Raw genomic sequence first — 11,206 nt, forward strand, 5'->3', positions numbered from 1 at the left:
CCTGCATCCTTGTCCTGTCCCGGGCTGTTAAGACACTTGCCAGTGTCCTAGGACTCCTGACTTCCGGTGTCATGGTTGGGAGGGTAGGTTTTGGTGTCAGGCAGACCTGGGGTCTTGGCCCTGTTTCCTTGTTATGCCAACTAGGAGCTTCCTCTCTTGAAGATTAAGTCACTTCGCGATGGAAGCTGCCTGACACTTCTAGGCGCTAAGTGGGAGCTCCTGCGGCCCGCGCGGAGGAGGGTCCCTCGAGGCAGCCCTGGGAGGGGGCGGGGCGGGGCGGAGCCGGGCGGCGGCAGCCAGTCGCGAGCCAGGGGAGAGGTGACACGTGCCACCCTACCCCCCGCCCCCTGTGCGCTTCTTAAAAGGGCAAAGAAAGGACGCCGGGACTTAACGCTACGCGCCGGTCCAGGCCCGCTCCGTTGGGTCCCCTGTTCCTCGAAACGTTTGTGAGTGGACGCGACGGGCATCGCACCCCTCCCTCACGCCCCTACCCGGCCCCGGCCCCGGCCCCGCCGTGGGCCCCGCAGGCCGGCGCGGCCCCTTTAAGAGGCTCGCGGGTCGGCCGCCGGAGGTCGCGGGGTGCCCCGTGCGCCGCGGGCCGCGCTCCCCGCCATGCGGGCGCTGCGGGCCGGCCTGACCCTGGCGCTGGGCGCGGGGCTGGGCGCGGCGGCCGAGGGCTGGCGGTGGCGGCGGCGGGCGGACGCGAGGGCGGCGCCGGGGCTCCTGGGCCGGCTGCCCGTGCTGCCCGTGGCGGCGGCGGCCGAGCTGCCCGCGGTGCCCGCGAAGCCCGGGACCCCGGCGGGCGGCGGCCCCGGCGAGCTGGCCAAGTACGGGCTGCCGGGGCTGGCGCAGCTCAAGAGCCGCGAGTCGTACGTGCTGTGCTACGACCCGCGCACCCGCTGCGCGCTCTGGGTGGTCGAGCAGCTGCGGCCCGAGCGGCTCTGCGGCGACGGCGACCGCCGCTCGTGCGACTTCCGCGAGGACGACTCGGTGCACGCGTACCACCGCGCCACCAACGCCGACTACCGCGGCAGCGGCTTCGACCGCGGCCACCTCGCCGCCGCCGCCAACCACCGCTGGAGCCAGAAGGCCATGGACGACACCTTCTACCTGAGCAACGTCGCGCCCCAGGTAGCGCCCGCGCCCCGACCCGCGCTCGCCTCGCCCCTCGAGCGGGGGAGCTGCCGAGTGCGCGCTCGGCTCAGGCGCCTGGCTGCTCACCCCGCGCGCCCCAGGCGGGAGGCACCGAGCACGGGGGCGCCCAGCACCCTCTCTGCAGTCTGACCCTAACTGTGGGCCTCTGGGCACCTCCCTGGGCTTTGGTTTTCTCGCAGTAGCGCCGAGGAACCGAAGACAGTGCAAACAAGAGTATTGAGCACGCTTCCTGGTCCATGGCAAGCAGTACTATCTGTAATGAGGGAACTGAGTGAGGCACAGAGAGGCAAAGCGACTGGCTCACTGTCACACAGCAGGAGACCCTGGCAGTCTGTCTGGAGGAACCTGGGTTTTCAGCCATTGTCCCTACCCTGCCAGCCTTACAGGAGTCTAAGGAAAATAACTAGCATAGACAGCAGTTAGCAGTCACTGTGTGCCCTGCCTCTAGGCCTGTTCCCAGCGGGGCCTGGAGACTTGACCTGGGGCTCTGCGTGAAGCCCCTGGGGTCTGAGCCTCCCTTCTGACTTCTGCTCTTTTAGGGCCGCAGTCCCCTGCTCATTTAGGACATTGGAGAGCTCAAGGGTCGGAGTCAGGAGCAATCCATGACTTCCAGCCAGGCTTTGCATGTGGTTCAAACTGGCAAAGGAGCGGGTAGGGTTGGAGAACTGGCCTTCCCGTGAGCCCCTGGGGACTGGCCGGGAGGCTTGTTTCTCTGAAGAGGGAGAAGTGCCCCTTTCCTTAGCAGAGCCCTTTGCAGCTGAGAAGCATTTCTGATCCTGGGATGCTGGTTGTCCCATTCCAGACGGAGGCAGGCTGGCACCCGCCGAGCTCTCTCTGGCTCCACCCTCATGGCCAGGTGGCCTTAAGGAATCTCTCCTTCCTTGAACCTCGGTTTCCTCAGCATGCTTGCCCACCCCACTCCCCGCCGGACTGTCCCAGCCTGGTGTCAGTTCCCGCCCTCTGACAGTGGGGGAAGGGCCCCAGCCCCAGCCTGAGCCCCACGTCTCCAACCAGGTGCCCCACCTCAACCAGAATGCTTGGAACAACCTGGAAAAGTACAGCCGCAGCTTGACCCGCACCTACCAAAATGTCTATGTGTGCACAGGGCCGCTCTTCCTGCCCAGGTAAGGCTAGAGCTGGAGTGGGGGCTGGGGATGCCAGGGCCTCCCATTCCCTAGAGGCCCCTTCCTGCCACTCTCACCATTCAGGCTTGCCTCAGCCCCTGGGTCCACACTCAGTGCCAGGTCACGTTATCTGGTTTCTTCACAAGCCTGTCCGTTCCCTACTTTAGGCCCCCTAATTCCACTTCAACAGCCAGAGACCTGTCGGGTACCCACCTAGACCGTGTCTCCTCTGTGCATGGCACCAGGCCCCAAATCTGCCTCTGTTCCTCTCTCCTACCTCACCTCTTGCCATGCGCACCCGACTCCGTTCTACCCAGATAGAAAAGCCTTCGTCAGGTCCGGCTCTTGCCTTCGGTCTCCTCTGCTTGGAACAATCCTCCTCACCCTCCTCACCCTGGAGCCAGGGTTTGAACTCCCTCTCCCTGACCCTGAGCCTCCACTCTGGGCCCTCTGTAGCCCTGCCTCCCAGGTGGAAGGGACTGAGCTCCTCTGGGCATGCTCAGTGATTTTTCTGGCCTACTGAAGATCGAGATGGAGGCAAAAGGTTACGGCAAGGTCCACAGGCCTGAGAAGGAATCCAGGGCCTATCACCTGGTCTCTAGAGGAGTGGGCAAGTGACTTCAATATCCTCTCCTGTAAAATGGGGATAATAGCCACTACCCACCTCATGGTCGCTTAGGAGTCAAAGGGGGGGGATGGTCACTGCAAGTGCCTTCGACGGCCTGCTGACACGGGGAAGACCGGAAGTCACCCGGCCAGCGTTCCGGACACCAGTGCCTGTGCTGGCACAGGGGATTCAGGGCTCACGGGCCTTGCCCACTTGGTGCTCGCCCTCCGCAGGGGTAGGTAGAGCGTAAGCACGTGTCTGCAGGAGCAAAGGTGAATGTCCACAAGGCCCGATTCTCTGAGTAACGTTTACTGCTGTCACCCGCCCTGCCTGACCCAGTGCTGGGCACGAGGAAAACGGTAGGAGAGTGTTCACCCTGCAGGGAGATCCCAGCCTCCTGGGGAGCCAAGAAGGGCACGGAAGCCTCGTGCTGAGGTGGCAGTCCTACAGGCTGACACAAGTTGGAAGTCAGGTCAGGGCAGCAGCCGTGGGTCCGACCAGACGCCCTGGGAGCCCTGAAAGGCCATGTGTGCCCGGCTCTGCCCGCAGGACGGAGGCTGACGGGAAGTCCTATGTGAAGTATCAGGTCATCGGGAAGAACCACGTGGCGGTGCCCACCCACTTCTTCAAGGTGCTGATCCTGGAGGCCGCAGGCGGGCAAATCGAACTCCGCTCCTACGTGATGCCCAACGCTCCCGTGGACGAGGCGGTTCCGCTGGAGCGCTTCCTGGTGCCCATCGAGAGCATTGAGCGGGCTTCGGGGCTGCTCTTCGTGCCAAATATTCTGGCACGGGCAGGCAGCCTAAAGGCCGTCACTGCAGGCAGCAAGTGAAGGCCACAGCCCTGCCAGACTGCGGGGGTGGGGCTGCATTAAAGGTGGTGATTTCTGGAGACGAGTCATGGCTGTGTCTGTCCCGGGGGAACCCCAGGAACCTCTGGCTCCCCTGCTGCTGCTTTGCTGTCGTAGGCCTGACGGGCCCCCGCCTGGGTGAGGCCAGGCTGCAGGGCGGCCAGGGAAATGAGGATGGCTTCCTGGAGAGGAAAGCAACAGGCTGGGGCCCGGGAGGCTGGAGGGAGCCCGGCCCCCAGCCTCGCAGTGCCCAACCCCCCAGGGCCTACTGCCCTCAGCAGAGCCCCGAGGAAGTTCAGAGCAGGCTCAGCTTCACCCTGCTGATCTGACCCCGGCTGGCTGCATGCCCCACCAGGGAAGGGCCTTGCCTCTCTGTTCCTCAGTGTCTCCCTCTAAAGAGAGGATGGTCAGAATAATACCTGCCTCCCAGGGTCAGGATTAGCCAAGGCGACAGGCAGTTCACAGCCCCTGGTACAGGGTGGGTGTGGGGGGTTCCTGCTGGGAGGGTGTGGCCCCTGCAGGACCCCTGGGGACAGACTGGGGCTGTCCACCTGTGTACTCCCCACCCTTTGACAGTAATGGAAGCCAAGTGCCTACAGTGTGCTGCCTGTGCTGGCCTCACAAGTGGGCCCACGGGTTCCACGGATGCCCAGGACTGAGGCTCCCAGAGCTAGCTACACACTGCGCCCCACAGGACTGAGGTGCCAGTGAGGCCCAGTGGGAAGGACCGCCCTGCCCGCCACCGTCACGCGTGAGGAAGTGCAACACAGAGAGTACAGCTGGGGAAACCGAGGCTCAGGGTGGGGGTGGCCAGGGTCTCCTGGGTCACCCAGCCTGGGAGCAGCTGGAGGGCCACGAGCACCCAGGGTTCTTGACTCCCTGCTCACTCATACGCGGTCCCTGCTGGAATCTGCTGTGGTCAGAGACTGAGGTAGTGAGGAACCCATCTCCAGGGCAGGCTGGCTCGAGACAACCTTGAGCAGGGTGGGCGGGGGAGAGCCGCACTCCCGTTGGACACACCCCTGGCTGGTGGCAGAACCTGGAGGACGGCCTGGGGCTAGAGAGGGGAGGCAGACGGGATCACCGGGCTCACCTCCGTGCGGATGGTGCGGCTGCCCTGGCCGGGGCACGTGTTGACATACAGATCAAAGAGGACGCTGGGTTCAGCCACCTCCAGGTTGGGGTCTGCGTCCACTCCAGCTTCCAGCCCCTGGAGGCCCCCGAACACCACGAGAGCATGCCTGTGCCCGTAAGAGGGGATCAGTGACTGCTCGCTGAGGCCACACTCATGCAGCTCCCCAGAGCACTCAGTCCCCACCTCCCGGTATGCAGTAGGGGCTCAGCCCGTACAGCTCTGCACATCACTCCCCCCCCCCAGACTGTTTCCGGCTCGTTCCTCCTTCCCCGGCCCCTGCCCCAGGCTATACCCACCTGAAGCTGGGAAGCTGGGCAGACGCCACATCGGAGCCTCTCTCTGATGTCCCGATGGTCAGGTCATACCCGTCCTGGAAGGGAGCCTCAGCAAACACGGCACCTGGGGGAGAGACCCACATAGCCACTTAGCTATGTGTATACGTATACCTGGGGGAGGGATGGAGAAGGGGACTTGGGCAAGGGAGGCACACCCAGGCCCTCCACTGTTCCTGGGAAGTCCAGGAGACCATGCCTGTGCTAGACTGGGGAAACCAAGTGGAGGGTGGGGAGGAAGGAGCTCTCAGAACTCCTGTCTGTCCTTATGTCCTATTCCCAGCCCCACGACAGACATTACTAATCGATCACAATCCTTTCTCTCAGAAGTCCTTCACAATATTCCAGGCAGCACACTCAGGGAGACGGAGGCCCAGAGAAGGAAAGGCATTTGCCTAAGGTCACACAGTAAGGTGGTAGGACAAAGCCCCTAGTCTGCCTTTTGGGTCAGGCAAGGCTCTCTGTAGCCTCCCAGAGAGAGGCCAGATATTCAAAGGAGGAAACTCCGTCCTTACTGAGGCAGGAAGCCAGCCGGACTGTGTAGCCCCAGTAGAGACCGGCTTTGGTGCGAGGGTCCTGCGAAGACACGACTTTGCCCCGGTAGGTCTTGCTTTCTGCAGATGAAGCGGAGAGGCTGTGAAGATGGGGTGAGGGACAAGGAGGTGGAAGAAGGCGGCTCCGAGCCCAAATGCTGGCCATGCTGGGAAGCTTCCAGATACCTGGGAGCTGCTTCTGGTTCAGCTGCACGGTCACCCGAAGTCCAGGCTCCAAGTTCTTGTCAATCTTCACCTCCTAGGGAGAAGCCAGGAGAAATGGGTGCTATTCCCCACAGGACCAGCAGGGGTCACTGCTCTCCCCGATGTGGGGGCATGGGGGCGGGGGCTGGCCAGGCACCTGAGGGGTCCAGGTCAACCTCCATCCCCTTTCTCTGGCACCTGCGCCAGACCTGCTCACAAGAGACCATTCGTGCCAGATGACTACCCCAGGGCACTGGGCAGAGATGAATGCTCTGGGCCTGGCACAGAGTAGGCAGTGTTTCGTGAGATGAGATCCCAGTCTTTGCTTTGAACAGAAGTGGCCATGCCACTTACTAGCTGCAGCAGTTTGAGCGGGCCACATAGCCTCTCTGAGCCTCGCTCTCTTCATCTGTCAATCAGGAAACTCTCCATAAACAACAGCTACTGCTATACTGCCCAGGGCCGGGCATGAGGTAAATGGGAGATGGGATGGAGAACAGCTGATGTCTGCGTCTCATGCCAATTCTGAACTCAGGACACGGGGCGCTTCCTTTCCCTTTAGACGCTTCTCGTGTTTTCTCCTTTCGTCTGCGGTCAGGGTCTGGGTCATCCTGGTCTGCTCTTTTTGCAGGGAGAGGGGACCCCACACATGGAAGTGTTTCTGCCTCTGACTCCAGGAGAATTGAGCGTAGCCAGGCGGCAGATGAATGTGCCAGGCCCATGGTGGGTCTGCATGCTCGCTGGAGCCGCCCCAGAGGGATTCTGGACTCGCTGCTGCAGGGTTGGGCTGGGTTGGGTTTGAGCACGAGAACTGTCTCCTGTTCATTTAGTTTTCAAGAAACAGTCGATCTGTTCCTGGCTTTACCTACTGAGCCCTGTTGCGGGGCACTTCTCTGGCCGAAACCTGCATCAGTGGAGGAAGACCAGGCACAGAAGCCTGGGTCCAGGGCTCCCCACTGCCTTCCATAGCCAGGGTATGTCCCCAATGTATGTCTCAACCCACCCTCCCAATTCCTACCTTCTTCATGCCACAGTTGACAAAGGACCCGTGGCCTGGCCGGGTGGGCCGGTCCACCACGATGCCTTCTCTGAACTCGGATTCCTCATCCTGACGCATGTGGTGAGGGCTGTCCAAGGGGTTCAGAAGCCCTGTGGGTGGAAGGGGTGCAAAAGCACACGGTGGTATGGAGTTCCAAGCCTCAGGTCTGCCACAGACCTGCCGCTTGCCACCACGCACAGGCCTTGCCCTGCCTGGGCCCGTTCTCCCACCGGCACAGCAATTTCTCGGAGTCTGGGGGGTGATCCATGGGAAATGGGGGTCAGCCCCCACTCCGGCCTTACCTGCAAACTGGAGATCCTGGTGCTTGGGGAAGAACGCCTTTCTTAGGTACCTAGCAAAGAACGCAGATCTCAGAAAGTTCCCAGGGGAGGCCACCTCCTGCCTGACCTGCACCTTCACCACCCTGCCCCACCCCACCACGCGCAGGCCAGTCTGCCCTTCACCCCCTTACTGCGGACACTCCAGGTACTGCAGGATCCGGGCCAGCTGCACGCACGCCTGCCCCTTCTTGCCAACGCCCCTGAATTCACCCTCCACAGTCCTGGAGAGAGAAAGACAGGCCTTCCAGAGCCTACCGCCCTCCCTTCGAGAGCTCCTCCACCCAGTCTGACCTCTGTGGTCCCCTGCTTTGCGACTCTTCCCGCCAGATTCACCGGGGGCATTTCAGACATTTCTCAGCCCAGGCAAGCAGGAGGCAAAAAGAATGCAGCAAAGCCAGTCCTAGCAGCCCCTCCCTCCTCCCTGAGCCCGGGTGCCCTGTTGGATGGCTCCTCACTTGGCATCTTGGCCTTCTTCATCGAACACCACAATCTCATCCACACAGAAGATGGTGCAGGCTCTGGCAATCTGGCCAGCCAGGTAGGTGCGAAGCTCCGGTGACTGGGCGTTGTCCAGGATGGAGCCCGGCAGGGCCACGCTCAGGGTGTAAGGCCGACCTGGGCAAGGGAAGGTTGTTCGTGGTCAGAGGGGCCAGGGCTGTGCTCTCCCTTCACTTCCTCTAATCCCAGGGCTCAGAGTTAGACAACTTTCCCTCTGGGAGGAATTTTGAGGTCAGCAAATCAGATCCAACTCCCCTTTCCAGGCCTCAATCTCCCCAAGAAGAAAACGGACCCAGTGGTCTCCAAGGCTCCCATGAGCAGGGCACACCCCTGGGTAAGACTGGGGAGTGGTTAGAGACATTGGCTTAAGTTCATAGGTTGGCTCCGCCCCTTACCGCCTCCATTTCCAGCTGTCAAATGGGGATAATAAAGAGAGCTATTATTAGCGTCTTTATATGTGTGCATTTACCCAGTAACCCTAAAAAGTATTACCATGATACCCATTGAGACATGGAGAACCTGTGGCCCAAAGAGGTCAAACATGTGGCCCAAGGTCACACAAAAAGCAAGACAGCGAGATCTGGGTTCAGGCTGTCTAGCTCTAGAGGGACCACCATACTTTCCCTCCTGCAGTCGTCCAATGGGAGCCACAGGACGGAACACCCATGAAGGGCTTCCCTGGTGTGTAAAACAGCTGACATGCTCAGTTTCTGTCTCCACTGTCACCATCACCAATGGGCTTAGAGGTTATGATGCCCTAACCCTCCTGAGGTTTGGGTCTAGATGAGGAGAAAAGACACAATTTGTTAGGGTAGATCCAGATGTACCGATGTGCAAGGACACCCAGGGTTCAATGTGGGATGAGAAAAACCAGGTCCAGAAGCTCACGGATAAAGTGGTCTCACTTTATAAAACTGTATCTGTATGTTCTCTGCATATGTATAAGTGGGTACAACATCATATCTGGAGAAACTTTCACTGCAACGTTTGCTGGAGTTTTTTCTTTCTTCTTTCTAGTTGTCTATATTTTTGTGGGGAGGGAGATTTTATTTTTAAGTTCATTTATCTTGAGAAAGAGAGAGAGTGAGCTTGCACAAGAGCAGGGCAGGGGCAGAGAGAGAGAAAATCCCAGACAGGCTCTGTGCTCACAGCACAGATGTGGGGCTCGATCCCACGAACCGTGAGATCACGACCTGAGCTGAAACCAAGAGTCAGATGCTTAACTGACTGAACCACCCAGGTGCCCCAGGAAGGGAGATTGTTTTGAGCAGCTATTATTTAATGATATAAAAAGACAAATCCTTTTTTAAAGAAATCGTTTCTTTTTAAAAAATGTTCATTTTGAGAGAGAGAAAGAGAGCACGAGCCTGAGGGGGGAGGGGCACAGCAAGAGGGACAGAGAGAATCCCAAGCAGGCTCTACGCTGTCAGCGCAGAGCCCTCACAAATCGTGAGATCGTGACCAAAACGCAACCAAGAGTCAACTGATGCTCCACTGACTGAGCCACCCAGGCACCCCCTCTCCCCCCCAAAAACCCCCAGATTCTATTATAAAATCAAAATAAAGGACGCCTGGCTGGCTTAGTCAGTAGAGCATGCAACTCTTGATATCAGGGTCGTAAGATCAAGCCCCACGTTGAGCATAGAGCTTACTTTTAAAAAATTAAATAAATAAATAAATAAATACATAAATACATAAATAAATAAAGTAAAATCAAAATAAGTAAATGAAAAACTAAATTAAAGCACACAAAGGGCTCAATAAAAAAGTGAAAAACCACCATCATGATGATGATGAGTTCTGGAGATAGAAAGTTATGATATGTGACACTTTCCCTCCACAGGATTTAAACCCACCTAAGTAGGAGGTTAGGACTCAGTTTTCCGGGTCTCTCCCAGTCTCTGGGCCTCAGTTTCTCCATCAGGACGTCTACACCCACTGGTCTCTAAGGCCCCTCCCAGATAGGACACTGGCTGCCCTGCCCAGGACCCAGCCTGCTCACCCTGGTCCTCCCTCTGTGCAGCAGCCTCTTCTTCCTGCTGGCGCTTCGCCTGTTCTTCCTGGGCCCGCTGCCGCTCCAGTTTTTTCATCAGCTTGAGGTCCTTCCACTTCTTTTTCTCCTCTTTCTCTGGATGAGAGGACATCTGGATTGGTGGCGGGGAGAGGGCTTGGAGGGAGAGCGACGCGGAGCAGTCCGGGAGATGGTGCCGTCTCAGTAGGGCTCAGCCTGGGCTCTCCAGCGCTGTTTAGTGAGCAGCCAGAGGAGCCACATGGGCTTCTGGCCCCTTCTTTCCCATTTTGGGTGCTATGGGACCCAGAGCGGACAGACCTGGTGGCTCTCCACAGGGTTCAGCAGTGCACTGCTGGAGTGGCATCGGGCAAGGTTCAGTGGATCCCCCGCCACCCCACCCACCCAGCCCCCACCCAGCCCCCTTACTTACTCTGTTGCTTCCATTTTCGCCACTCGACCCTTTGGCCATGTTCACCCTGGAGAAGAAACGGGAAGAGGTATAGGAGTGAGGCTGAATGATCACAACTGGGGGGGGGGGGGAGGGGGGGTGCAACTTTCTGCTGCGAAGTTGCGAAGTTGCCCCCTGCCTGTAAAATGGGGGTGGTGAGGCACCCCCCCCCCCCACTGCCACCCTAGGGAGAGCGTCGGGGGGAAGGGACCCGCTATACTCTAGGGCCTAATACCAGGTCTGGCACATAGTAAGCATCCAACAAGTTGTTGAATGAGGTGTCAACGGAGAGAAGACGAAACAGGCTCAGGGGAAAAGAACCTGCCTGCTGTCACTCTGGGAGTCAGAAGCGATACGCCACGAAAGGACTCGAGTTACCTGGGTTACCTGACGCTGTCCGGGCCCTGCACCCACCCTGGGTGCTCATCCAGGCAGGGGCGCACGCGGCCACGAGCATGCGGCACCTCGGGGCTTCCGGCCTCGGGTCAGCGACAAGCAGGGAACGGGAAACACGGCACTACCCCGCCACGGGCCCCCGCGCGGCTCGTTCTCGCGCCCCCGCGCCCCGTCCTGCCCGGGACCGCACCTCCAGCCACCTACCGGGCCGCAGGGCCTCTTCTTGACACGCTCCGCCATGTTCGCCGCTCACCGTCGGCCCCGCCCCGCCAATCAGACTCACCCCTTCCGGCCACACCTCCTCCCAGCCGTCCAATCGGAGAGCCAATGGCGCGCGGGGGCGTGGTCCGGGCATCTGCCTGCTCCGCGAGCGCTTGGGCTGGGATGAGCTCCCGCAGTGAGTTGGGGGCCGAGGTCTGGGGGCCAGTTGCGGAGGGCTCGGGGTCCAACGGGCAGGTTGTGTAGTGTTGTCCTGGACCCGTGGACGGCTCGAGAGTCGCCCGCCGTTTCTGCACGAGCGGCACTCAAAACTC

At 59.9% G+C, this 11,206-nt stretch overlaps 2 protein-coding genes across 3 annotated transcripts; one reads left to right on the plus strand and one right to left on the minus strand.

The window, feature by feature from the left end:
• The first annotated feature begins 365 nt into the window (after positions 1 to 365).
• ENDOG (endonuclease G) lies at positions 366 to 3,777 on the plus strand. The gene is made up of 3 exons (XM_019420878.2): positions 366 to 1,131; positions 2,170 to 2,279; positions 3,436 to 3,777. The coding sequence occupies exons 1-3, from the start codon at positions 613 to 615 to the stop codon at positions 3,716 to 3,718; spliced, it is 912 nt and encodes a 303-aa protein (XP_019276423.1). The 5' UTR covers positions 366 to 612; the 3' UTR covers positions 3,719 to 3,777.
• Positions 3,180 to 10,960, minus strand: SPOUT1 (SPOUT domain containing methyltransferase 1). Of its 2 annotated transcripts, none has more exons than XM_053908395.1 (12): positions 10,878 to 10,960; positions 10,260 to 10,305; positions 9,821 to 9,946; positions 7,776 to 7,935; positions 7,452 to 7,541; positions 7,282 to 7,331; positions 6,959 to 7,089; positions 5,923 to 5,995; positions 5,719 to 5,817; positions 5,168 to 5,270; positions 4,830 to 4,977; positions 3,180 to 3,918 (listed from the first exon to the last, which is right to left on the minus strand). In XM_053908395.1, the coding sequence occupies exons 1-12, from the start codon at positions 10,911 to 10,913 to the stop codon at positions 3,784 to 3,786; spliced, it is 1,197 nt and encodes a 398-aa protein (XP_053764370.1). In that variant the 5' UTR covers positions 10,914 to 10,960; the 3' UTR covers positions 3,180 to 3,783. The 2 variants fall into 2 exon arrangements, with proteins under 2 accessions (XP_053764370.1, XP_053764371.1); XM_053908396.1 differs by lacking the exon at positions 10,878 to 10,960 and adding an exon at positions 10,656 to 10,858.
• Between the last annotated feature and the right edge of the window lie 246 nt (positions 10,961 to 11,206).

The sequence above is a fragment of the Panthera pardus genome, unplaced genomic scaffold, assembly GCF_024362965.1.
Source record: "Panthera pardus isolate Hobbes unplaced genomic scaffold, ASM2436296v1 HiC_scaffold_20, whole genome shotgun sequence".
NCBI lineage: Eukaryota > Metazoa > Chordata > Mammalia > Carnivora > Felidae > Panthera > Panthera pardus.

Excerpts from the sequence above, each read along its gene's own strand:
- SPOUT1 (XM_053908395.1), bottom strand. The coding sequence starts at position 10,913 with ATGGCGGAGCGTGTCAAGAAGAGGCCCTGCGGCCCG. Across the intron at positions 7,332-7,451 it reads CAGTACCTGGAGTGTCCGCA|GTACCTAAGAAAGGCGTTCT; the intron begins GTAAGGGGGTGA and ends GTTCTTTGCTAG. Across the intron at positions 4,978-5,167 it reads GCCCAGCTTCCCAGCTTCAG|GCATGCTCTCGTGGTGTTCG; the intron begins GTGGGTATAGCC and ends TTACGGGCACAG.
- ENDOG (XM_019420878.2), top strand. The coding sequence starts at position 613 with ATGCGGGCGCTGCGGGCCGGCCTGACCCTGGCGCTGGGCGCGGGGCTG. Across the intron at positions 1,132-2,169 it reads TGAGCAACGTCGCGCCCCAG|GTGCCCCACCTCAACCAGAA; the intron begins GTAGCGCCCGCG and ends GTCTCCAACCAG. Across the intron at positions 2,280-3,435 it reads GGGCCGCTCTTCCTGCCCAG|GACGGAGGCTGACGGGAAGT; the intron begins GTAAGGCTAGAG and ends CTCTGCCCGCAG.